The following is a 23,668-nucleotide window of genomic DNA, read 5'->3' as shown; positions in this document are numbered from 1 at the left end:
ATATATATATATATATATATATATATATTGACATAAACACTAGATTTATGGTGAAATATTTATTAAAATAGTTCTGAAAATTTGTACATATATGCATGTATGATGAACGGATGTGAAAAGAGTCCTTTTATTTACATTCTAAATGGAATTTATTTTTTTACAAAAATATATGAAATAGGATTCTCGATCTGATATTTCAATCTTAATTATTATTTTTTTAAGTATTAAAAGCTATATTGGGGTTGAAACTGTCGCCATTTGTTTTTGTGTTTTTATTGGTGCTAATTCAACTTTGTCAAGTCCCAAATTAAGAATTTTCATTTTATCCATGATTCTCAAGAGCTAATTACATTAATAAGCTTCCTGTGCTGTGGCAACTTGATCTAACCTCTTAAAATATTTTATTCAATTTTTACATGGCAAAATTTTTATTCATTCTTTTTTAATTTCCTTTACAATTTGTTCGAGACTGTCAGAAGAGTTGGTATTATCCAACCCGCTTATAACATTATTTTCTAAAGCAAAACAAAACAAAGAATTTCATTATATTCACTTGCATAGAATTAGTATTTTGAAATTAAAATAATAAATTTTATTTTTGGTACATGGAAGGGATTATTTTTGACATGTAAAAAGATGTATATATAGAAAAGACATGAACAAACATACAGGTAGGTTGACTTGGAAGTCCTTACATGGTCGGTCCCATTTAATTAATTTGATACCCTTGCCGCTAAAAAAAGGGAAAAGGAAAGTTTGTAATATCCCCCTCTTTTTTACAAGCCCGTGGAAAAATAAAAAGGGAAAAATAAAAAGGGAGAAACTGATGCGGACAGAAATGCTCTCTTTCAGTTTTTATTAAATGTTAAACATTTGATATAATGCATGTCTTTAGAGTATGCATTAAATGTGTTGTTTTTAGTTAAATTTGATGTCTTTAATTATGGAATTATTGTATTTGAGATTATTTTTCTATAACACTGTTAATTCCGTGTTAAGAAATTTCAATCTACATGTATCTAATTCTCCCTCCATTATGCGTAGCAACACTGTGTATCAGTGAATTGTCTAAAATACAAGCAGTATTGTACTCAAGTTGTGTATTAGCGATGTAATAGCATTATTTGCTTCTTCAATTCAAGTCTGTAATGTCTGTGTTATGTGAGTGTGTGTGTGTATATATATATATATATATATGTAGTTGTGTGTGCGTGGTGTGAATTTAAAGGCAAATAAATAAATAAATAAATAAACAAACAAACAATTGGGTGGGACCACAAAAGTTTTAAGTGGTCATAAGACCACATTTTTCTTTTTAGCTATGTAATCTCATTCCTTCTCTCCCGTCTCTGTCCCGTGTCTTCCTCTCGGGTTTCTTTTTCTTTTCTTTTTTTCACTTCAAGTTTCAATTGTTGATTTCTCTCTCATTACTTAGTAATTTTGAGTACCGTTTGCGGCAAAACGGAGAGCACGGTGAGGTCTACACGTGTGTACCAGCAATTTCAGTTTTGAGCAACCTAGAGAGTCCAAAAATTGTGACCCATTTTGAGAGTTTGTAGTGCAAATTGGGGTTTTGCATATAATAGAGGTAAGAGTCTCTAATTCTCACCACCTTGTACTATTGTGAGTCATTCTACTATAATTATTGTCAAGCATGATCAATTTGATTTATTTGCTTCTTAAATGACTTGATTTTGTATATATAATATGTGATTATGTGAAATTGTTGAATTGTATGAAAGATATGCTTGATTATTGGATTCTCTATATGATTGTGTTGATAAAATTACTAGAAATTATTCATGGAAGTATATGAAAATTCTTTTAGAATTATTGTAAAGTATGCTTAATATGTTAATTGTCATGCCTAAGTGTTTATTATCTTGCTAAAATGACTATATGGATGCATGCTAAATTGTGTAGTAGAAATTTCTTTAATGTCTTGGAAATGGTAAAGCATGTGACTTGCATCCATAGCATTAGGTATAAAAGAAAAAGGGTACAATGATTTGATAATAATGAAAAAGGGAGTTTTTGCGGAAACTTTGATGAAACGGTTTTTGAGAAAAATCCGGTTGCCGCGGAGTCACCAAAGGGCTGGTGTGTTAATATAGCCTAGAGGGAACTAGGGAGATTGCCCTAGCGTGGTTGAGCTATCTGGGCCTCAAATGACGCTGCAGAGATACCAAAGGTCAGGGACAATAGCCAATCATTCTCTCGTGTCGCTGCGGAGTCACCAAAGGGCGGGTTATATTAACAGTTTGTGAAATGATGATATTTTCTGAAAATGGGGAGTGACATGCATAACATTGCATTCATGGCACGAAATTTATTTGTTTTGAACTTAGAATTGATATTGTGTTTTCTCGGCTTTGCATGATCCCAAATTCCTATTGTCTTATTCCTTGTTTGGATTCACGGGGATACAAGAGGTGTGTCTTAGGCATCATCTACTGAGCAATTTTGCCCACTCCTTTTATTTAACATTTTTTTACAGGAAACGGGAAAGAAGTGGCGGATGACATTCTACCATAGACTTAATATGGATTAGGAGCTTATTTTGTTATTTTTGTACTTGGGTCACTCTATTTTTGTAAGACTAAGCATAATGTATTTTGTACGACGACTTATGGACTTTTAATATTTTAATTATACCTATGGGTTGTAACTTTTGTATGGGTTGTCTAAACGTTGTAAAACATGGACATTCAATATTAATCTTGTATTTTGAGACTGTAATTATGATACTTGGATGATATAGTATGTGGTTGTACCACCATGGAATGTATTAGATGTTTATTGTGTTGGGACAGGTTAAAAATGCTTTTAAACAGGTTGTTGTAGGACGATTTTTAGCAGAGGTCATGCCGAATTTTTTTTTTTTTTAAATTTTGGTATCAGTTAGGGTCGTTACAAATTTGGTATCAGAACCTTGGTTCGAAAACCATTAGGACGATGGATAGAGGCCTACATAGGGGTTGTATGGGAAGTCGTTTGCATAGTTTATGTGATTAATTGTTAAAGTGTTTTGCTATGTGCAAAAGCATGCTTAACTGTTTACTTATTTACGTGTTTATGTGTTTATATGCTTATATTAGTGCGTTCATTGCATAGTATTACATGCTAAGTGTTAGTATAGCATCCTTTTATGTTGAGTTGTACACGGTTGGACCTTAGTGTTATCGTTATTGAATCACTTTATTTGTTTTATAGAACGATATCACGGCGTGAGGAACCCAGGGAAGTTGGCCCTAGGCCAACAAGGGGTGATGTTTGCGAGAGCTTGAGCTCCAATCCGGCGGAGCCAGTTAATAAGGACACACTTCTTCGGGATTTAATTGCCTCAAGAATTGTTCCTACAAGGAGGGATAATGTGGAAGCACCCGTTGAAGAGGGTGAAAGTCCGGCGGAACTAGAATTGAATCGCTTGTTGCAGAAGGCCTTGAGGGCCACCATTGCTACTCAACCGCAGCTGATACCATAACCGGTAGTGCAAGTAAAGGAGACGCCAGCACGGAAGTGTCTCAAGATTATTAAAGGGTTTTCTCAGTTGATGCTAGTGATGTTTGAAGGCGGTGCAGATCCCATGGTAGCGGATGACTACATGGAGCAAGTTGAAACTCAATTAACTTCTATGGATGTGAAGGAGGATCACTTGAAAATCATCCTAGCCACTTACAAGTTCACAAAGGATGCCAAGTTTTGGTGGAAATCGATCACAAATCAATATAAAATTGAAGAGATGAGTTGGAATAGATTCAAGGAGCTGTTCTATAAGAAGTATTTCCCCGCCTCCAATAGGTAGGAGTTAAAGAATCAGTTTATTGGCCTTATCCAAGGCAATATGTCGGTGACGGAGTACGAGAACAGGTTCACCTCACTCTCTCGCTTTGCTCCAGAGATGGTGAGTAATGAAGTTGATAAGGTTCGGAAGTTTATCTCCGGACTTGACTACCAAATGAGGCCGTTGTTAATAGCACAGGGCATCAAGGTTTATTCTAAGGCAGTGGAAAAGGGCATTAATGTTAGAGGTGGAGGCTAAAGATAAAGAAGTAAGAAGGGAACAGTGGAGACAAAAGAGGAATGTAGGACCATCTGCAGAGGGACCTTCAGGGAAAAGGAACAAGGGTGGTTCATTTCAGTTTCAGGTGTAACAGTCTGCACAACCCTCTCTTACCATTCCTATGCCGGCTGGATCTGATAGGAGTGCAGTTATTTGCTTTCAGTGCCAGCAGCCTGGACATTATAAGTCGAATTGTCCCATGAGATCGTCTTCAGTTTCTTCAGCTCCGAGGGTTTGTTATGGGTGTGGCCAGCAGGGCCACTTGATTTGAGACTGTCCGAGTCAAGGAGCAGGCACCACTAATAGCAGAGGGTCATGGCAGAAGCCGTCACAGTCGGCTACAGTTCAGTCAGGTTTCAGACCACCGCCGCCACCACCATAGCCTGTCATGTCTTCTCAAGGTTCACGACTAGCTAGGAGGGATACTCCTACTGTGTCGGCACAACAGTCTGGTGTTCAGATTAGTAGTTCATAGGCACAGGCACCGCAGGGGCGTGTCTTTGCCCTTGCACCAACTGATGCATCTCCTGGATCTTCAGTTCTCTGAGGTATATTTCCAGTGTTTGGTTCTTGGGCCCGTGTTTTGTTTGATTCTGGTGCATCTCATTATTTCATTTCATCATCATTTGCACTTGCATCGGGGTTAGAGGTCAGTTTTATGGATCGGGCGTTGTGTGTTGATACACTAGTTGGAGTTTCAGTGTCTTTAAGCCGAGTCGTGAGGGACTGTTCCATTGTGATAGCCGGGCGGACTTTTGTGTTTGACCTTATCCTCCTAGAGATGACTAGCTTTGATGTCATTCTCGGGATGGATTGGTTAGCTTCCTTTCATGCCACGATTGACTGTTACAGAAGAAGGGTTATAGTTTGTACTCCCGAGGGAGACTGTTTCTTTTTCGTGGGAGATCGGAGTGATTCCCACATTTCATGGTTTTATGGAGTTCGTGGACGGCATCGTGGTGATTACTTCTTGGCTAGCCTTATAGCCGAAGAGGATGATGTTGTGGAAGAAGATTATCTAACAGTTGTTCGTGATTTTCTGGATGTATTTCCAGAGGATTTGACAGAGTTGCCTCTACACCGAGAAGTGGAGTTCTCTATTAATTTGATGCCAGGTACCGCGCTGATTTCTATGGCACCGTATCGTATGGCACCAGTTGAATTGGAAGAATTAAAGAGTCAGCTTGATGATTTGAGGATGAAAGGTTTCATCCGACCGAGTGTGTTACCGTGGGGCGCACCGGTTTTCTTTGCTAAGAAGAAATATGGTTCTTTGAGATTGTGCATTAATTACCGGAAGTTGAATTGTGTTACCATTAAGAATAAGTATCATTTGCCAAGGATAGATGATTTGTTTGATCAGTTGAGAGGAGCCAGTTGTTTTTCGAAAATTGACTTGAGATCAGGCTACAATTAGTTACGGGTTAGGGATGAGGATATCCTAAAGATAACATTCCGTATACGGTATGGACACTATGAGTTCCTTGTTATACATTTTGGCTTGACTAATGCGCCAGCGGCATCATGGACTTGATGAACCGCGTCTTTCACGATTACTTGGACCAGTTTGTGGTAGTTTTCGTGGATGACATTCTCGTGTATTCCCGATCTCGGGAGGAGTACGATATCCATTTGAGTATTGTTTTACAGATTTTACGGGAGCACCGATTGTATGCCAAAATGAAAAATGTGAGTTTTGGCTACAAGAGGTGAAATTTTTAGGGCATGTTGTTTCAGAAGGTGGAGTATCAGTAGATCCATCAAAGGTTAAAGCAGTTTTGAATTGGGAACAACCTAAGAATGTTTTTGAGATCCGGAGTTTCCTTGGCCTAGCGGGTTATTATTGGAGATTTGTGAAGGATTTCTCCCGTTTGGCAGCGCCTATGACCCGTTTAACCTGGAAAGGGATCAAGTTTGTCCTGAATGAAGCCTGTGAGTCATCTTTTCAAGAGTTGAAGACAAGATTGACTACAGCTTCAGTGCTGGTGATACCTGAGCGTAGCTTGGGTTATGTAATTTATTGTGACGCTTCACGTGATGGTTTGGGATATGTGTTGATGCAGGATGGTAGAGTAGTGGCTTATGAGTCTCGACAGTTGAAGACTCACGAGCTTAACTACCCTACTCATGATTTGGAGTTAGCGACAGTTGTATTTGCCTTGAAATGTTGGAGACATTACTTGTTTGGTGAGAGATTCAAGGTGTACTCGGATCATAAAAGTCTCAAGTATCTTTTCTCTCAAAAGGACTTAAACAACAGACAGAGAAGATGGGTTGAATTCTTGGAGGACTACAACTTTGACTTGCAGTATCATCCGGGCAAGGCAAATGTGGTAGCAGATGCCTTAAGCCGGAAATCTAGTGGAACTTTGGCTAGTTTGGCCATCCGAAAATGGAAGATGCTTAAGGATTTGACAGAAATGGGATTGTATTGTTTTGATGACGATGTTGATAGTGAGCCAGCATTCTTGTTTAGTATTGTGGCTCAGTCTACTCTTGTTGTACGAGTGATTGAGTCACAGAGACAGGACCCGGATTTAGATACCATTCACGCTTTGATCTCTAGTGGTGAGACAGTGAAAGATTGGGCCTTACATGCAGATGGGGGTCTACGGTTCAGAGGTTTTTTGGTGGTTCTCATGGTTTGTCATGAGGACGTCTTACGAGAGTTTCACACTTCCCGCTTTGCAGTTCATCCAGGTGGTACCAAGATGTATCATAATTTGAGACGTCAGTATTGGTGGAACGGGATGAAGAAAGATGTTGCACAGTTTGTGACTAAGTGCCTTACTTGTCAGCAGGTGAAGGCCGAGCATTAGAGACCAGCTGGTTTGTTGCAACCATTACCTGTAGGGCAATGGAAATGGGAACATATTGCTACGGATTTTGTGACAGGTCTTCCAAGGTCATAGAGGGGCAATGAAGCCGTATGGGTTATCATTGACAGGTTGACCAAGACGGCTCACTTTTTGCCTATTAAGGCAACAGACGATGCAGAGAAGCTTGGTTTTCTTTATGTGAAGGAGATTGTAAGGTTACATGGAGTTCCTGTAACCATTATGTCAGATAAGGATGCTAAGTTCACTTCAAAGTTCTGGGAAGGACATCAAGCAGCGTTTGGTTTAGCGTTGCATCTTAGTACGGCATTCCATCCACAGACAGACGGCTAGTCGGAGCGTACCATCCAGATCTTGGAGGACATGCTTCGGGCATGTGTACTTAACTTAGGTGGTAGTTGGGAAAATTATCTACCTATTAAGTTTGCTTATAACCACAGTTATCAAGCGAGTATCCGAATGGCTCCATTTGAGGTGTTGTATGATAGACCTTGTAGGTCTTCTGTTTGTTGGACTGAGTGGGTGAGACCGCCTGTAATGTCTGTGTCAATATATATATATATATATAGGTTAAAAGAAATTTTTTTATTTAGCTGTGGGACCCACTTATTTTATATTATCATGTGCCAAAAGGGATTACAGACCCATTTTTTCTGTTCCTTTTCTCTCTCCCCGCTGCCTTTCTTCCTCTCTGTTTTTCTTTTTTTTCTTTTTTTTTTGCAACTTCCACTCTTGATTTCTTCCTTCATCCTTGGTAGATTTGAGAGCCGTTTGAGGCAAAACGAAGCCCACAACAAGCTCTACGCGTTAGTGTAAGCAATTTCAGATTTGGTCTTCCTAGGGACTTCGAATTTAGAGACCCATTTTAAGGGTTTTGGCTCACTTTTGAGGTAGGGACACCTTAATTCACGACCTTCTTGTTCCATTGTGAGTTATAATCATTTGTTGTGCCAAGCATGCTTAATTAGAAGTTAATTGTATAAATGATTATTTTAAATGTTGTCTAGAGAAATTCATGTATTTGAATGTGAGTTGTTTTATGTGTAAAGCATGCTTAAATGTATTTTGTTATATCTTAATGTGTTAATAATTACTTGGGAGATGTTGAACATGTTGAATGTTTAATTTTATGGTGTAGAATTTTAAATGCCATGACATTGAATGTATGGAACATATATACATGTACATACCATTAGGTTTGCATGAAATGGGAGAAATTGTTCTTGAAATAAATATGGGGAATTTCAGGGACATGTTTTTGATGAAATGGTTTTATACGAAACCCGGTCGCTGCGGGGTTACCAACGGGCCGGAGGTTAATATAGCCTAGAGGGGACTAGGGAGTCGCCCTAATGTGGTTGAGCTAGCTGGGCCCCATAACGAAGCTGCGGGGTTACCAAGGGTCAGGGACACTAGCCAATCCCCCTCTCGTGTCGCGGCGGGGCTACCAAAGGGCGGGCTGTATTAACAGTTTGGAAACGATGTTTTGGATTATGAAAATGGGGAGCGACACTAGCATGCATTGCATTTCATACCATTGCATTGGATATACTTGAGATTGAATCGTTATGCTGTATTATTTCCCGACATTGTATGATCCCCATTTCTCATTGGCCTATGCTTTATTTGGATTCACAAGGACACAAGATGTGTGTCTTAAGTGTCACCTGCTGAGCTTTATGCTCACCCTACTATTTATATTATTTTTTTCAGGTCTTGGAAATGAATTGGTGAACGACAATCCACCTCAAGCTTGAAAGTTGTTAGAAGGTTGTTTGCTATTTTGTATTTTGACCGTTTTTTGTATATTCATAGTTGTGGGGATGTAACTAAGTTAGTATTCATGGCCTTGTAACTTAAGAACGAACTTATTTTTTGTTTGATGTAAATGAAACTAATGGAATTATGGTATATGTTTCCATGCAATTGTATCATGTAACGTTGTAAGACAGGGACTTTAAATCTTAACTATGTATTTTGAGACTGTAATTATGATAATTTAGATTAATTGGTGTGTGGACGTTCCACCATGAGAGGAACTATGTTGAGGTATAATGAACGGATGAATGGGATGCTGGATGATTTTATGTGTTTTGTGTATTGGGACAGGTTGTTGAAGGCCCATTTTTAGGGGAGGTTATGCCGAATTTTTTTTAAAATTTTGGCATTAGCTAAGATCGTTACAAATTTGGTATCAGAGTGATGGTTCGAATACCATTAGGACGATGGGTAGAGGCTTACCTAGGGTTATCTGGGAAGTCATTTGCATTGTTATTTCCTTGTTTGGAAAAGTGTTTTGCTATTTGAAAAAGCATGCTTAACTGCTTACTTGCTTACGTGCTTATGTGGTTATATGCCTATATTAATGTGTTCATTGCATAGTATTACATGCTAAATGTTTGTATAATATCTTTTTGCGTTGGGTTGTTCACGGTTGGACCTTAGTGTTATCGTTATTGAATTATTTCTTTTGTTTTATAGAACGATGTCACAGCACAAGGAAATCAGGGAAGGTGGCCCTAGACCGACTAGGGGTGATGTTGGCGAGAGCTTCAGCTCCAACCCGGAGGAGCTAAATGACGAGGACACACTTCTTAGGGACTTGATTCCCCCGAAAGTTGTCCCCATAAGGAGGGATAATGTTGAAGCACCCGTAGAAGTGGGTGAAGGTTCTGTGGCACTAAAGTTGAATCGTTTGTTGCAAAATGTCGTGAGGGCAACGATTGCTGCTCAGTCGCAGTCGGCACTACAACCTACAGTTCAAGTTGAGGAGACGCCAGCTCAGAAGCGTCTCAAGATTGTTAAGGGGTTTTCTCAGCTGATGCCGGTTATGTTTGAGGGCGGTGCGGATCCAATGATAGCAGATGACTACATGGAGCAAGTTGAAACTCAATTGACTTCTATGGATGTGACGGAGGATCATTTGAAGATCATCCTAGCTACTTATAAGTTTGCTAAGGATGCCAAATTATGGTGGAAGTTGGTTACGAGCCGATACAAGGTAGAAGAGATGAGTTATGACAAGTTCAAGGAATTGTTTTATGAAAAGTACTTTCCGCTTTCCAAAAGATGGGAGTTACAAGATCAGTTTCATAACCTTATCCAAGGGAGCATGTCAGTGGTAGAATATGAAAACAAGTTCACTTCACTTTCTCGCTTTGCTCCAGAAATGGTGAAAGATGAAGCTAACAAGACTCGGAAGTTTGTTTCTGGTCTTAATGATCGGATGAGGCCGTTGATCACGGCACAGTTCATTAAGGTTGTTTCTGGTCTTAATGATCGGATGAGGCCGTTGATCACGGCACAGTTCATTAAGGTTTACTCTGAAGCAGTAAAAAGGGCTTTGATGCTGGAAGCTGATAATAAAGAGAAGGATGCAAGAAGAGAGCAGTATAAGCAAAAGAGGGGTGCAGGGCCATCTTCAGAAGGATCTTCTTGGAAAAGGAACAGGGGCGGTCCATCTTAGTTTCAAGGACAGCAGTCTGCACGATCTGCTCCTACCACTCCGTTGCCAGCTGCGTCTGATAGGAGTGCAGTTGTTTGCATCATTTGCACTTGCATCGGGGTTAGAGGTCAGTTTTATGGATCGAGCGTTGTGTGTTGATACACCAGTTGGAGTTTCAGTGTCTTTAAGCCGAGTCATAAGGGACTGTTCCATTGTGATAGCCAGGCGGACTTTTGTGTTTGACCTTATCCTCCTGGAGATGACTAGCTTTGATGTCATTCTCGGGATGGATTGGTTAGCTTCCTTTCATGCCACGATTGACTGTTACAGAGGAAGGGTTACAGTTTGTACTCCCGAGGGAGACTGTTTCTTTTTTGTGGGAGATCGGAGTGATTCCCACATTTCATCAATTTATGGAATTCGTGGACGGGGTCGTAGTGATTACTTTTTGGCTAGCCTTATAGCCGAAGAGGATGATGTTGTGGAAGAATATTATCCTGCAGTTGTTCGTGATTTTCTGGATGTGTTTCCGGAGGATTTGACAGAGTTACCTCCACACCGAGAAGTGGAGTTTACTATTCACTTAATGCCCGGTACCGCGCCGATTTCTATGGCACTGTATCGTATGGCACCAGTTAAATTGGAGGAATTAAAAAGACAGCTTGATGATTTGAGGATGAAAGGTTTCATCCGACCGAGTGTGTCACCATGGGGCGCACCGGTCTTGTTTGCTAAGAAGAAAGATGGTTATTTGAGGTTGTGCATCGATTATCGAAAGTTGAATCGCGCCACCATCAAGAACAAGTATCCTTTGCCAAGGATAGATGATTTATTTGATCAGTTGAGGGGAGCCAGTTGTTTCTCCAAGATTGACTTGAGGTCTGGCTATTATCAGTTACGGGTTAGAGATGAGGATATCCCGAAGACAGCATTCCGTACACGGTATGGACACTGTGAGTTCTTTGTTATGCCTTTTGGCTTGACTAATGCTCCAGCGGCATTCATGGACTTAATGAAACGCGTCTTTCACGATTACTTGGACCAGTTTGTGATAGTTTTTGTGGGTGACATTCTTGTGTATTCATGATCTCGGGAGGAGCACAAGATCCATTTAAGTATTGTTTTACAAATTTTGCGGGAACACCGGTTGTATGCAAAATATAAGAAATGTGAATTTTGGCTACAAGAGGTGACGTTTTTGGGACATGTTGTTTCAGAAGGCGGAGTGTCAGTTGATCCATCAAAGATTGAAGCTGTTTTGAATTGGGAGCAACCCAAGAATGTGTTTGAGATCCGTAGTTTTCTTGGTTTAGCAGGTTACTACCGGAGATTTGTGAAAGATTTCTCCCGTTTAGCAGCGTCTATGACCCGTTTAACCCGGAAAGGGATTAAGTTTGCATGGAATGAAGCCTGTGAGTCATCTTTCCAGGATTTGAAGACAAGATTAACTATGGCTCCAGTGTTGGTGATACCTGAGCATGGCTTGGGTTACGTAATCTATTGTGATGCTTCACGTGATGGTTTAGGGTGTGTGTTGATGTAGGATAGTACAGTAGTGGCTTATGGGTCTCGACAGTTGAAGACTCACAAGTACAACTACCCTACTCATGATTTGGAGTTGGCGGCAGTTGTGTTTGCTTTGAAGTGTTGGAGACACTACTTGTATGGTAAGAGATTCGAGGTGTACTCGGATCATAAAAGTCTCAAGTACCTTTTATCCCAAAAGGACTTGAACAATAGACATAGAAGATGGGTTGAATTCTTGGAAGATTATAATTTTGACTTGCAGTATCATCTAGGCAAGGCAAATGTGGTAGCAGATGCCTTAAGCCGAAAATCTCGTGGAACTTTGGCCTGTCTGGCTATTCGGAAGTGGAAGATGCTTAAGGATTTGGCAGAGATGGGATTGTATTATTTTGATGATGATGTTGACAGCGAGCCGACATTCTTGTTTAGTCTTGTGGCTCAGCTTACTCTTGTTGTACGAGTGATTGAGTCACAGAGACAGGACCCGGATTTAGATACTATTCACGCTTTGATCTCTAGTGGTGAAACAGTGAAAGATTGGGCCTTGTATGCAGATGGGGGTCTACGGTTCAGGGGTTTGTTGGTGGTTCCTACGGTTTGTCGTGAGGACGTCTTACGGGAGTTTCACACTTCCCGCTTTGCAGTTCATCCAGGTGATACCAAGATGTATCACAATTTGAGACGTCAGTATTGGTGGAACAGGATGAAGAAAGATGTTGCACAGTTTGTGGCTAGATGCCTCACCTGTCAACAGGTGAAGGCCGAGCATCAAAAACCAGCCGGTTTATTGCAACCATTGCCTGTAGCGCAGTGGAAATGGGAGTATATTGCTATGGATTTTGTGACAGGTCTTTCAAGGTCACGAAGGGGCAATGAGTCCATATGGGTCATCATTGACAGATTGACCAAGACGGTTCACTTTTTGCCTATTAAGGCAACAGATGATGCAGAAAACTTGGTATTCTTTATGTGAAGGAGATTGTAAGGTTGCATGAAGTTCCAGTAACCATTGTTTCAGATAGGGATGCTAAGTTCACTTCAAAGTTCTGGGAAGGACTTCAAGCAGCGTTTGGCTCAGCGTTGCACCTGAGTATGGCATTCCATCCACAGACTGACGGTCGGTCGGAGCGTACTATCCAGATTTTGGAGGATATGCTTCGGGCATGTGTGCTTGACTTGGGTGGTAGTTGGGAGGATCATCTTCCACTTATTAAATTTGTCTACAACAACAGTTATCAGGCGAGCATTCAGATAGCTCCATTTGAGGCGTTGTATGGTAGACCTTGTAGGTCTCCTGTTTGTTGGACTGAGGTAGGCGAGACAGCCGCCTTAGGACTTGACATTGTACTCGAGACTACTGAGAAGATTAAGTTGATAAGACAGAGGTTACTTACAGCTCAGAGCCGACAGAAGAGTTATGCGGATAAGCGGAGATGGTCGTTATCCTTTGAGGTGGGAGATTATATTTTTCTACGGGTTTCTCCACGGAAAGGATTGATGAGATTCGGGAAAAGTGGCAAGTTGTCGCCACGATTCATCGGACAGTTTGAGATTTTGGACTGTGTAGGAGAGGTTGCCTATAGACTTGCTTTGCCACCATAGTTAGATAGGGTCCACAATGTTTTCCATGTATCGATGTTACGGTAGTACGAGCCAGATCCATCTCACATTTTGAGTTGGGTTGATGTAGACATTGATGAGGATGTTTCCTACGAGGAAGGACCAGTTCAGATTCTTGACATGCAACAAAAGGTGTTGAGGAACAAGACGATACCAGTGGTGAAAGTCCTTTGGAGACACCACGGAGTCGAGGAGGCTACTTGGGAGCTCGAACAAGAGGTTCGCTCTAAGTATCCAGAGTTATTTTTTTCCCCAGGTATGGCTTGATTTCGGGGACGAAATCTTTTGAAAGTTGGGGAGAATGTAATGTCTGTGTCAATATATATATATATATATAGGTTAAAAGAAAATTTTTTATTTAGCTGTGGGACCCACTTATTTTATGTTATCATGTGCCAAATGGGATTACAGACCCATTTTTTCTGTTCATTTTCTCTCTTCCCGCTGCCTTTCTTCCTCTCTGTTTTTCTTTTTTTTCTTTTTCTTTTGCAACTTCCACTCTTGATTTCTTCCTTTATCCTTGGTAGATTTGAGAGCCGTTTGAGGCAAAACGAAGCCCACAACGAGCTCTACGCGCTAGTGTAAGCAATTTCAGATTTGGTCTTCCTAGGGGCTTCGAATTTAGAGACCCATTTTAAGGGTTTTGGCTCACTTTTGAGGTAGGGACACCTTAATCCACTACCTTCTTGTTCCATTGTGAGTTATAATCATTTGTTGTGCCAATCATGCTTAATTAGAAGTTAATTGTATCAATGATTATTTTAAATATTGTCTAGAGAAATTCATGTATTTGAATATGAGTTGTTTTATATGTAAAGCATGCTTAAATGTATTTTGTTATATCTTAATGTGTTAATAATTACTTGGGAGATGTTGAACATGTTGAATGTTTAATTTTATGGTGTAGAATTTTAAATGCCATGACATTGAATGTATGGAACATATATACATGCACATACCATTGGGTTTGCATGAAATGGGAGAAATTGTTCTTGAAATAAATATGGGGAATTTCAGGGAAGTGTTTTTGATGAAATGGTTTTATGCGAAACCCAGTCGCTGCGGGGTTACCAACGGGCCGGAGGTTAATATAGCCTAGAGGGGATTAGGGAGTCGCCCTAGCGTGGTTAAGCTAGCTGGGCCCCATAATGACGCTGCGGGGTTACCAAGGATCAGGGACACTAGCCAATCCTCCTCTCGTGTAGCGGCGAGGCTACCAAAGGGTGGGCTGTATTAACAGTTTGGAAACGATGTTTTGGATTATGAAAATGGGGAGCGACACTAGCATGCATTGCATCTCATACCATTGCATTGGATATACTTGAGATTGAATCGTTATGCTGTATTATTTCCCGATATTGTATGACCCCCATTTCCCATTGGCCTATGCTTTGTTTGGATTCACAAAGACACAAGATGTGTGTCTTAAGTGTCACCTGCTGAACTTTATGCTCATCCTATTATTTATATTATTTTTTTCAGGTCTTGGAAATGAACTGGTGGACGACAATCCACCTCAAGCTTGAAAGTTGTTAGAAGGTTGTTTGCTATTTTGTATTTTGACCGTTTTTTGTATATTCATAGTTGTGGGGATGTAACTAAGTTAGTATTCATGGCCTTGTAACTTAAGAACGAACTTATCTTTTGTTTGATGTAAATGAAACTAATGGAATTATGGTATATGTTTCCATGCAATTGTATCATGTAACGTTGTAAGACAGGGACTTTAAATCTTAACCATGTATTTTGGGACTGTAATTATGATAATTTAGATTAATTGGTGTGTGGATATTCCACCATGAGAGGAACTATGTTGAGGTATAATGAACGGATGAATGGGATGCTGGATGATTTTATGTGTTTTGTGTATTGGGACAGTTGTTGAAGGCCCATTTTTAGGGGAGGTTATGCCGAATTTTTTTTTTTTTTTAAATTTTGGCATCAGCTAGGGTCGTTACACCGCCGCCTTAGGACCCGACTTAGTACTCGAGACTACTGAGAAGATTAAGCTGATCAGATAAAGGTTACTTACAGCTTAGAGCCGATAGAAGAGTTATGCGGATAAGCAGAGACGGCCGTTATCCTTTGAGGTGGGAGACCACGTTTTTCTACGGGTTTCTCCACGGAAAGGATTGGAAAAGTGACAAGTTGTTTCCACGATTCATTGGACCGTTTGAGATTTTGGACCGGGTAGGAAAGGTTGTCTACAGACTTGCTTTGCCACCACAGATGGACAGAGTCCACAATATCTTTCATGTATCGATGTTACGGAAGTACGAGCCGGATCCATCTCACATTTTGAGTTGGGTTAATGTGGACATTGATGAGGATGTTTCCTACGAGGAAGAACCAGTTCGGATCCTTAACACACAGCAGAAGGTGTTGAGGACCAAGAAGATACCAATGGTGAAAGTTCTTTGGAGACACCACGGAGTCGAGGAGGCTACTTGGGAGCTCGAACAGGAGGTTCGCTCCAAGTATCTAGAGTTGTTTTCTTCCTCAGGTATGTCTTTATTTCGAGGACGAAATCTTTTAAAGTTGGAGAGAATGTAATACCTATGTTATGTATATATATATATATATATATATATATATATATATATATATATATATATATAATTGTGTGTGTGTGGTGTGAATTTAAAAGCAAAAGAAAAAGAGAAAAAAATATATATATATATATAATTGTGTGTGTGTGGTGTGAATTTAAAAGCAAAAGAAAAAGAGAAAAAAAAAAAAAAAACAATTGGGTAGGACCCACAAAAGTTTTAAGTGGTCATAAGACCTCGTTTTTCTTTTTGGCTCTATAATCTCATTCCCTCTCTCCCGTCTTTGTCATGTGTCTTCCTCTCGGGTTTCTTTTCTTTTTTTTTTTTTTTTTTCACTTCAAGCTTCAATTGTTGATTTCTCCTGTTTGCGGCAAAACGGAGAGCACGGCGAACTCTACACGTGTGTACCAGCAATTTCAGTTTTGAGCAACCTAGGGAGTCCGGAAATTGTGACCCATTTTGAGGGTTTGTAGTGCAAATTGGGGGTTTTGCATATAATAGAGGTAGGGGTCTCTAATTCCACTACCTTGTGCTTTTGTGAGTCATTCTATGATATTTACTGTCAAGAATGATCAATTTGATTTATTTGCCTCTTAAATGACTTGATTTTGTATATATAGTATGTGATTATGTGAAATTGTATGAAAGATATGCTTGATTATTGGATTCTCTATATGATTGTGTTGATAAAATTATTAGAAATTATTCATGGAAATATATAGAAATTCTTTTAGAATTATTGTAAAGTATGATTAATATGTTAATTGTCATGCCTAAGTGTTTATTATCTTGCTAAAATGACTATATGGATGCATGCTAAATTGTGTAGTAGAAATTTCTTGAATTTCTTAGAAATGGTAAAGCATGTGACTTGCATCCATAGCATTGGGTATGAAAGAAAAATGGTACAATGATTTGATAATAATGAAAAAGGGAATTTTTGGAGAGAATTTGATGAAACGGTTTTTGAGAAAAACCCGGTCGTCGCGGAGTCACTAAAGAGCCGGTGTGTTAATATAGCGTAGAGGGAATTAGGGAGATTGTCTTAGCATAGTTGAGCTATCTGAGCCCCAAATGACGTTGCGGAGGTACCAAAGGTCAGGGACAGTAGCCAATCCTTCTCTCGTGTTGTTGCGGAGTCACCAAAGGGCGGGTTATATTAACAGTTTGTGAATTGATGATATTTTTTGAAAATGGGAAGTGACATGTATAACATTGCATTCATGGCACGAAATTTATTTGTTTTGAACTTAGAATTGATATTGTGTTTTCCGGCTTTGCATGATCCCAAATTCTTATTGTCCTATTCCTTGTTTGGATTCACGGGGACACAAGAAGTGTGTCTTAGGCACCACCTACTGAGTAATTTTGCTCACCCCTTTTATTTAACAATTTTTTTGCAGGAAACGGGAAAGAAGTGGCGGATAACATTCTACCACAGACTTAGTATGGATTAGGAGTTTATTTTGTTATTTTTGTATTTGGGTCACTCTATTTTTGTAAGACTAAACATAATGTATTTTGTACGACGACATATGGACTTCTAATATTTTAATTATACCTATGGGTTATAACTTTTGTATGAGCTGTCTAAACGTTGTAAAATATGGACATTCGATATTAATCTTGTATTTTGGGACTGTAATTATGATACTTGGATGATATAGTATGTGGTTCTACTATCATAGAATGTATTAGATGTTCATTGTATTGGGACAGGTTAAAAATTTTTTTAAACAGGTTGTTGTAGGATGATTTTTAGTGGAGTTTATGCCAAATTTTTTTTAAAAAAAATTTTAGTATCAGATAGGATCGTTACAAAGTCCCACCACCATTTTAGTCCAACCTTCGGTATCAGAGCTTTCACTTGGCTTAGCATTCAGGTATATGAAACTTGCTCTTTTGCATAGAAAAGTACCAGACCAATTGGCAAAACTAGATTACCCTTTTACTGTGTGTGCTTACATGTGTTTTTAATTACCGTTTATTGGTGGAATTATATAGCATCATTAATTTATACATACCGGAGTTGATTTGAGGGCATGGCTCTTGGTCCTCCAAATGAAGGTTCAATCTAATTGGACCTCGACTTCTAATGCAACCCCTAATTTCCTTTTGAAGCTATGTGTATGTGTTGGTGAGCTGAGTGTGTGTAATTCATATAGAAGTAGCGACAATAATCGCACCTTTCGGTAGAGCTCAGTCTTCTTCTGAAGTGGTCGAGAAGCTCATCTTTGAATCCATGGCGTTCACCTGTAGATTCCCAGCTCTGTTTTTTAATTCCAACAATGGCCAGATCGGGGAATACCTAACTAATTCGCAACAAGTTGTGTTTGTGTTGTTTGGCAGTGTTACTTTTTGTCTTGCCTTCGTTTTGGGCCCTTCATTGGGTTGGACCTCTTCTTATGGGCTATTGAATTTTTGTTCCCCTGCTTATGGGCTGGTGTGGATTGTTTGTATCCGGTTTATTTGTTCGGCCCTTAGCACCCCCGAATTGTATGGTTCATTCTTTGCCTTATTGAGAAAAAATAAAAAAATAAAAAAACATATATTGATATTCACACTTGGTATCATGGTATGAACGGTGAAATCTTTGTATATATATATATATATATATATGCCTGCATGATGAACGGATGTGAAAAGAGTCCTTTTATTTATATTCTAATTAGAATTTTTTTTTTTTTTTTTGCTATAAAATTATATGAAATAGGATTCTCGATCTGATATTTCAATCTTAATTAAAAAAAATTTAAATGTTTAAAAAATTGCAATTTGAGGGTGAATTTGCTAAAAGATTGCCATTTGTTTTATGTATATACTTTCTCTGCTTGCTCTTCCGTTTAGTGTTTTATCGGTGCTAGTTTAACTTTGCCAGCGTCCCCTCAATCATTAAGATTTTTTTTCTTTCAATCCACCTCTCTCAAGAGTAAACTATTCTTTAAGATTTTTTCGATTTTATTCCATTTTTACACTGTCTAGAATTTTATTCATTCTTTTGGATTATTTGCCGAGTTGGCGTGGGAAGTGGTCTATTTAGTCTGCTTGTCTTGTCCATTTTTCAAACTGGTCCATCAACCATCTTGGACTAACTTTATACACTAAACATTTGTTTCAGAGTTTTTTCAAATAACCAATCTTTGAAAATTACTTTTCATGACAGACAGTCTGACCTTATACAAGTTGAAAAGTATGCTATTCGTATTTTGTCAACTTTATGCTGCTGAATTGATTCATAAAGTGTTTTCTTTGAACAAAAACACAACTTATTTCACGCACCCATTATTCTTTTTCCTTGTGGCCACAATAGCTAGCTATTCAATACAAAATGATCAATTCCAACAAAAACTTAGCTGCAATTCTTTGGTTCTTCCTGTTTATTCACATCTCCCTATTACAATCTCGCTGTTTAGCAATAGACACCATTTCTAAAACCCAACAAGTATTGGATGGTCAAACCTTAGTTTCAAAAGGGGAAGTCTTTGAGCTGGGCTTCTTTAGTCCTAATGCATCTCATGTAAGATATGTGGGTATATGGTACAGAGGACTCCCCGATGAAAAAGTTGTATGGGTTGCAAACAGTGACAACCCATTGACGGATACGTCTGGCGTCCTAGTGATCGGAAGGGATGGGAATTTGGTGCTCATCGATGACAAATTCAACACAGTTTGGTCCACAAAGCTAGCTTCTGTTGCATCAAATGACACAATTGCGGTACTTCATGCTTCAGGTAATCTTGTTCTTATTGAAAACAAATCAAACGGAAGTGTCTTATGGGAAAGCTTCAGTCATCCATCAGATACTTTGTTGCCGGGCATGAAGCTGGGATTGAACACTAAGACAGGGGAAAGTTTATTTTTAACATCATGGAAGAGTGACAAGGATCCATCACCCGGAAGTTTTGTCTTAGTTTTGGAGCCTCGTGAACTGCCAGAAGGTGTGATCTTAAACGGAACAATCCAACGCTGGAGAAGTGGGCAGTGGAACGGGAGGAGCTTTATAGGAATTCCAGGCATGAACACAGACTACCTTACAGGCTTTAACCTGTTCAGGGATAATCAGGCAGGAACGATCTCTTTTGTGTATTCTTTATTCAATACGTCGTCATCTCCATTGTTTTTGAGTTCTCTGGGAACTATAATTGAAATGACCTGGGATGCAGAGACTAGGAAATGGGTAAATTATGTGATTGCACCCAATGATACCTGTGATATTTTTGGTACATGTGGCTCGTTTGGGATCTGTAATGACAGGAACTCCCCAATATGCAATTGTTTGAGAGGGTATGAACCAAAGTCTACAGAAGAATGGCAGAGAGAAAATTGGACAGGTGGTTGTATAAGAAGAGTCGAAATGCAGTGTGAGAGGAATTCGAGCATTGAAGATAGCAAAGCAGACGGTTTTATAAAGCTGACAGGAGTAAAACTACCAGCCTTCTCAGATTACTTGGATACGAATGACGCTATAGATTGTGGTGATTTTTGCCTGAAGAACTGTTCTTGTGTTGCATATTCACATGTAAATGGAATTGGTTGTATGGTTTGGGGAGGACATCTGATTGATGTTAGGGCGTTCTCTTACGGTGGAGAGGATTTATACCTTCGACTCGCATATTCTGAACTAGGTAAGTATATGATTTATTTTTAATCGTCATTGTAGCAATTATGATGGCTCCGACATTTCCATGGGATATATATGCAATTTTTTCCTAGCCTTAGCCAACAATGATTAATTTTGCTTACACCAACAACAGCACATTTATTTGATGTTTCTTAGTTGTGGTTGGATTGCAAATTGATTTTTCTTATGTCCATCTCAGACCTTCGAAGGCAATCAGTACATTAGCAACTTCAACATTTTTATATTGATATTAAAAACTTCATGTTGTTAAGGATGGACTTGAATTTAGCAATGTCTAATTGAAAATTCAGGTGAAAAAAGACGAATAAGGGGCTTTATCATTATACTCATAGTCATCTCCACGATAATCGGCCTCAGTATTTTGGCATATATTTTATGCAGAATGAAGACATCACTTAGAGGTAAATATGATCAATAATTGCTAATTCGATGATTGTTATATAATTTGGTATCTAGAAATGTCACTCCTTGATAATTCATATTGAAAACCAGGTGCAAAGACAATCATTCAGAAAAAAATTTCCAGTAGAAAAAGGAAAGTGTCAGCAGATTCTCCGCAAGCCTTTTTGCCTCGACATACTATTTATCAAGAAGAAAGCTCGGACCTTCCATTTTTCAACTTGGAAAAGATAGCAGCTGCTACAAATAACTTTTCTCTAGCTAATAAGCTTGGTGAAGGGGGATTTGGTCCTGTTTACAAGGTACTTTGTCCTTGCCTCTCAACTTGTAACCAAAAGGGTTATATTTCATTTTCAGACTTGAAAAATATATATATATATATATATATATATATATATATATATATATGCATTTTTATAGGTTAAATGATTCCTTTCCAGGGTAAGCTACCAAGTGGACAAGTGCTTGCTGTCAAAAGACTTTCAAAGAGCTCAGGACAAGGCACAGAAGAGTTCAAGAATGAGGTCATATTAATTTCCAAACTCCAACACAGGAACCTTGTGAAGCTACTTGGCTTTTGCATTGAGGGAGAGGAGAAAATGCTGCTCTATGAGTTCATGCCAAACAGCAGCTTGGACGCCTTCCTCTTTGGTTTGTTTTATTTTACATCAATATAAAATATTGGAAATTAGGATATGTTATTGGTCACAAGGATTAGCGACCATCAGAAACTCATATTTTGAATCTTGTGCAGTTGGGTTGAGATATTGCAAAATCAAATTTCTATAGAATTGTTAAGATTTTTTTGTTTTTTTTTTTTTTTTTTTTTTTTTTTTTTTTTGGATTAGGTTCAAATAAAAAGGCAATACTGAACTGGGATCAAAGATTTAACATAATTGAGGGGATTGCTCGAGGGCTTCTTTATCTTCATCGTGATTCTCGATTAAGGATCATTCACCGAGATCTCAAGGCGAGCAATATTCTCCTAGACGAGGAAATGAACTCAAAGATTTCTGATTTTGGCATGGCCAGGATTGTTATGGGAAATCAAACTCTAGCAAACACCAATAGAATTGTCGGAACTTAGTAAGTTTGATGTTTTATTACCGGAAATACTTTACAAAGCCTATTTCACCTATTCTGGTCAGATATATATTTCGTATTCAATCATTTTGTTTTGTTTTATTAAAACATGGTCCAACATGTCATATTTCACTCTCTTGCCACATCTTTGTTTGGTATTTATTCATCCTCGTAATTTTAATGCCTTCACATTTCACTGGTGTTGTCTTGGGTTCACGAGCATGCACATTGTACATGAAAACATACGTACTTTTGTGCTTTCTATACTTACTGTTATGCTTTGGCTTTTGCAGTGGCTACATGTCCCCTGAATATGCAATGGAAGGAATATTTTCGGAGAAATCTGATGTCTTCAGCTTTGGAGTCTTATTGCTAGAGATCATTAGTAGTAAAAGGAACACCGGCTTTTATCATCATGAAACCTATCGGAACCTATTGGATTACGTAAGCAGAAATTAATGGATCTTCACTTTCATTATTTTAAAAAGATTATCCTTACATAAACCACCACACGTTTGTTTCAGGCATGGCAGTTGTGGAATAAGGGAAAAGCAATGGAGTTGCTGGATTCAAAGATAGCAGACTCAATCGGCAGTCCCTCGCAAGTGATGAGATGCATTCATGTAGGTCTCCTATCCGTTCAAGAACAACCAAATAATAGACCATCCATGGCTACAATAGTTTTCATGCTCTGCAATGACACAACTCTTCCTACTCCAAAACAACCTGCATTTATCTTAGAGAGAAGCACTATTGAATCAAATTTGCCTTTGCCTAATAGCTCTATATGCTCCAATAATTACGTTTCTATAACAAACGTTGAAGGGCGCTAACCTTTTTCCCTCTTGATTCTTTCAAAAATGTTTTGGAAGTCACTGCATGTAGGGACTCATTTACTATTCCACCAATTGATTGCTTAGGGACCTTAGCAGAGGATTTGGGCTGTTTCTCTCCCAACTTCATTCTCAATGCCGCAAAATTCTTTCTGTACAAGTGAAATGGATTTCGCGGAAAACCAACTATATCGAATCTTAGTTGGCCTCTACCCCTCCCTGGCCACAAATCATCCCCATATTTTGCTGCATTTTTGGGTTTGGTCCTCCTAAGGCCTGACCTAGGATTTTAATACAGGTTTGCTTCAGAAAGATCTATTGTAAGATGTTATATCACTCTTATATTGTTAGACAAGAAACTGGTTGAATATTATTTGTAACCAAAACTTATAGGCAGAGTACATTTGTTGATCAAGTTATAAGGTTTAGTATGTATATTGTTTACTAGAAGTGGCCTCCTTTCCATTCCAATCAAGAATTGCTGCAGCCTGCATTTCTGCCGCATCTTTAGCGTTCACCTGGAGATTGCCCAGCTCTGTTTTCCATTCCAACAATCGGTCAGATCAAGAATATACCAAACTCATTCGCTCCAATTTTGTGGTGTTTGGCATTGTGAGTTGTCTTTTCCCCATTTTGGGCCTCTCATTGGGTTGGTTCTCTGTTGTTTTCT

General features: G+C 38.9%; 2 protein-coding genes and 1 long non-coding RNA gene across 3 annotated transcripts; all 3 read left to right on the top strand.

Annotated features, from left to right (window-relative positions):
* The first annotated feature begins 9,385 nt into the window (after nt 1-9,385).
* Nucleotides 9,386-16,042, top strand: LOC132309866 (uncharacterized). Its single transcript, XM_059808127.1, has 2 exons — nt 9,386-14,151; nt 14,975-16,042. Exon 1 carries the CDS (start codon nt 9,386-9,388, stop codon nt 10,364-10,366), a length of 981 nt encoding a protein of 326 aa, XP_059664110.1. The 3' UTR covers nt 10,367-14,151; nt 14,975-16,042.
* A 365-nt stretch (nt 16,043-16,407) lies between these two features.
* Nucleotides 16,408-17,686, top strand: LOC132308036 (uncharacterized). The gene is made up of 2 exons (XR_009482363.1): nt 16,408-16,544; nt 17,445-17,686. It is a non-coding gene; the product is annotated as an uncharacterized LOC132308036 (long non-coding RNA).
* Nucleotides 17,687-19,288: 1,602 nt separating this feature from the next.
* On the top strand, nt 19,289-23,433 carry LOC132308034 (G-type lectin S-receptor-like serine/threonine-protein kinase At1g11330). Its single transcript, XM_059805990.1, has 7 exons — nt 19,289-20,666; nt 20,974-21,084; nt 21,176-21,384; nt 21,523-21,733; nt 21,931-22,168; nt 22,459-22,609; nt 22,690-23,433. Exons 1-7 carry the CDS (start codon nt 19,370-19,372, stop codon nt 22,996-22,998), a joined length of 2,526 nt encoding a protein of 841 aa, XP_059661973.1. The 5' UTR covers nt 19,289-19,369; the 3' UTR covers nt 22,999-23,433.
* The last annotated feature ends 235 nt before the right edge of the window (nt 23,434-23,668 follow it).

The sequence above is a fragment of the Cornus florida genome, unplaced genomic scaffold, assembly GCF_030987335.1.
Source record: "Cornus florida cultivar Cherokee Brave unplaced genomic scaffold, ASM3098733v1 CherokeeBrave_3.0.0_Hap2_Chr05, whole genome shotgun sequence".
NCBI lineage: Eukaryota > Viridiplantae > Streptophyta > Magnoliopsida > Cornales > Cornaceae > Cornus > Cornus florida.
Note: the sequence above shows the minus strand (reverse complement) of the source record. Positions and strands in the feature narration are given on the sequence as shown.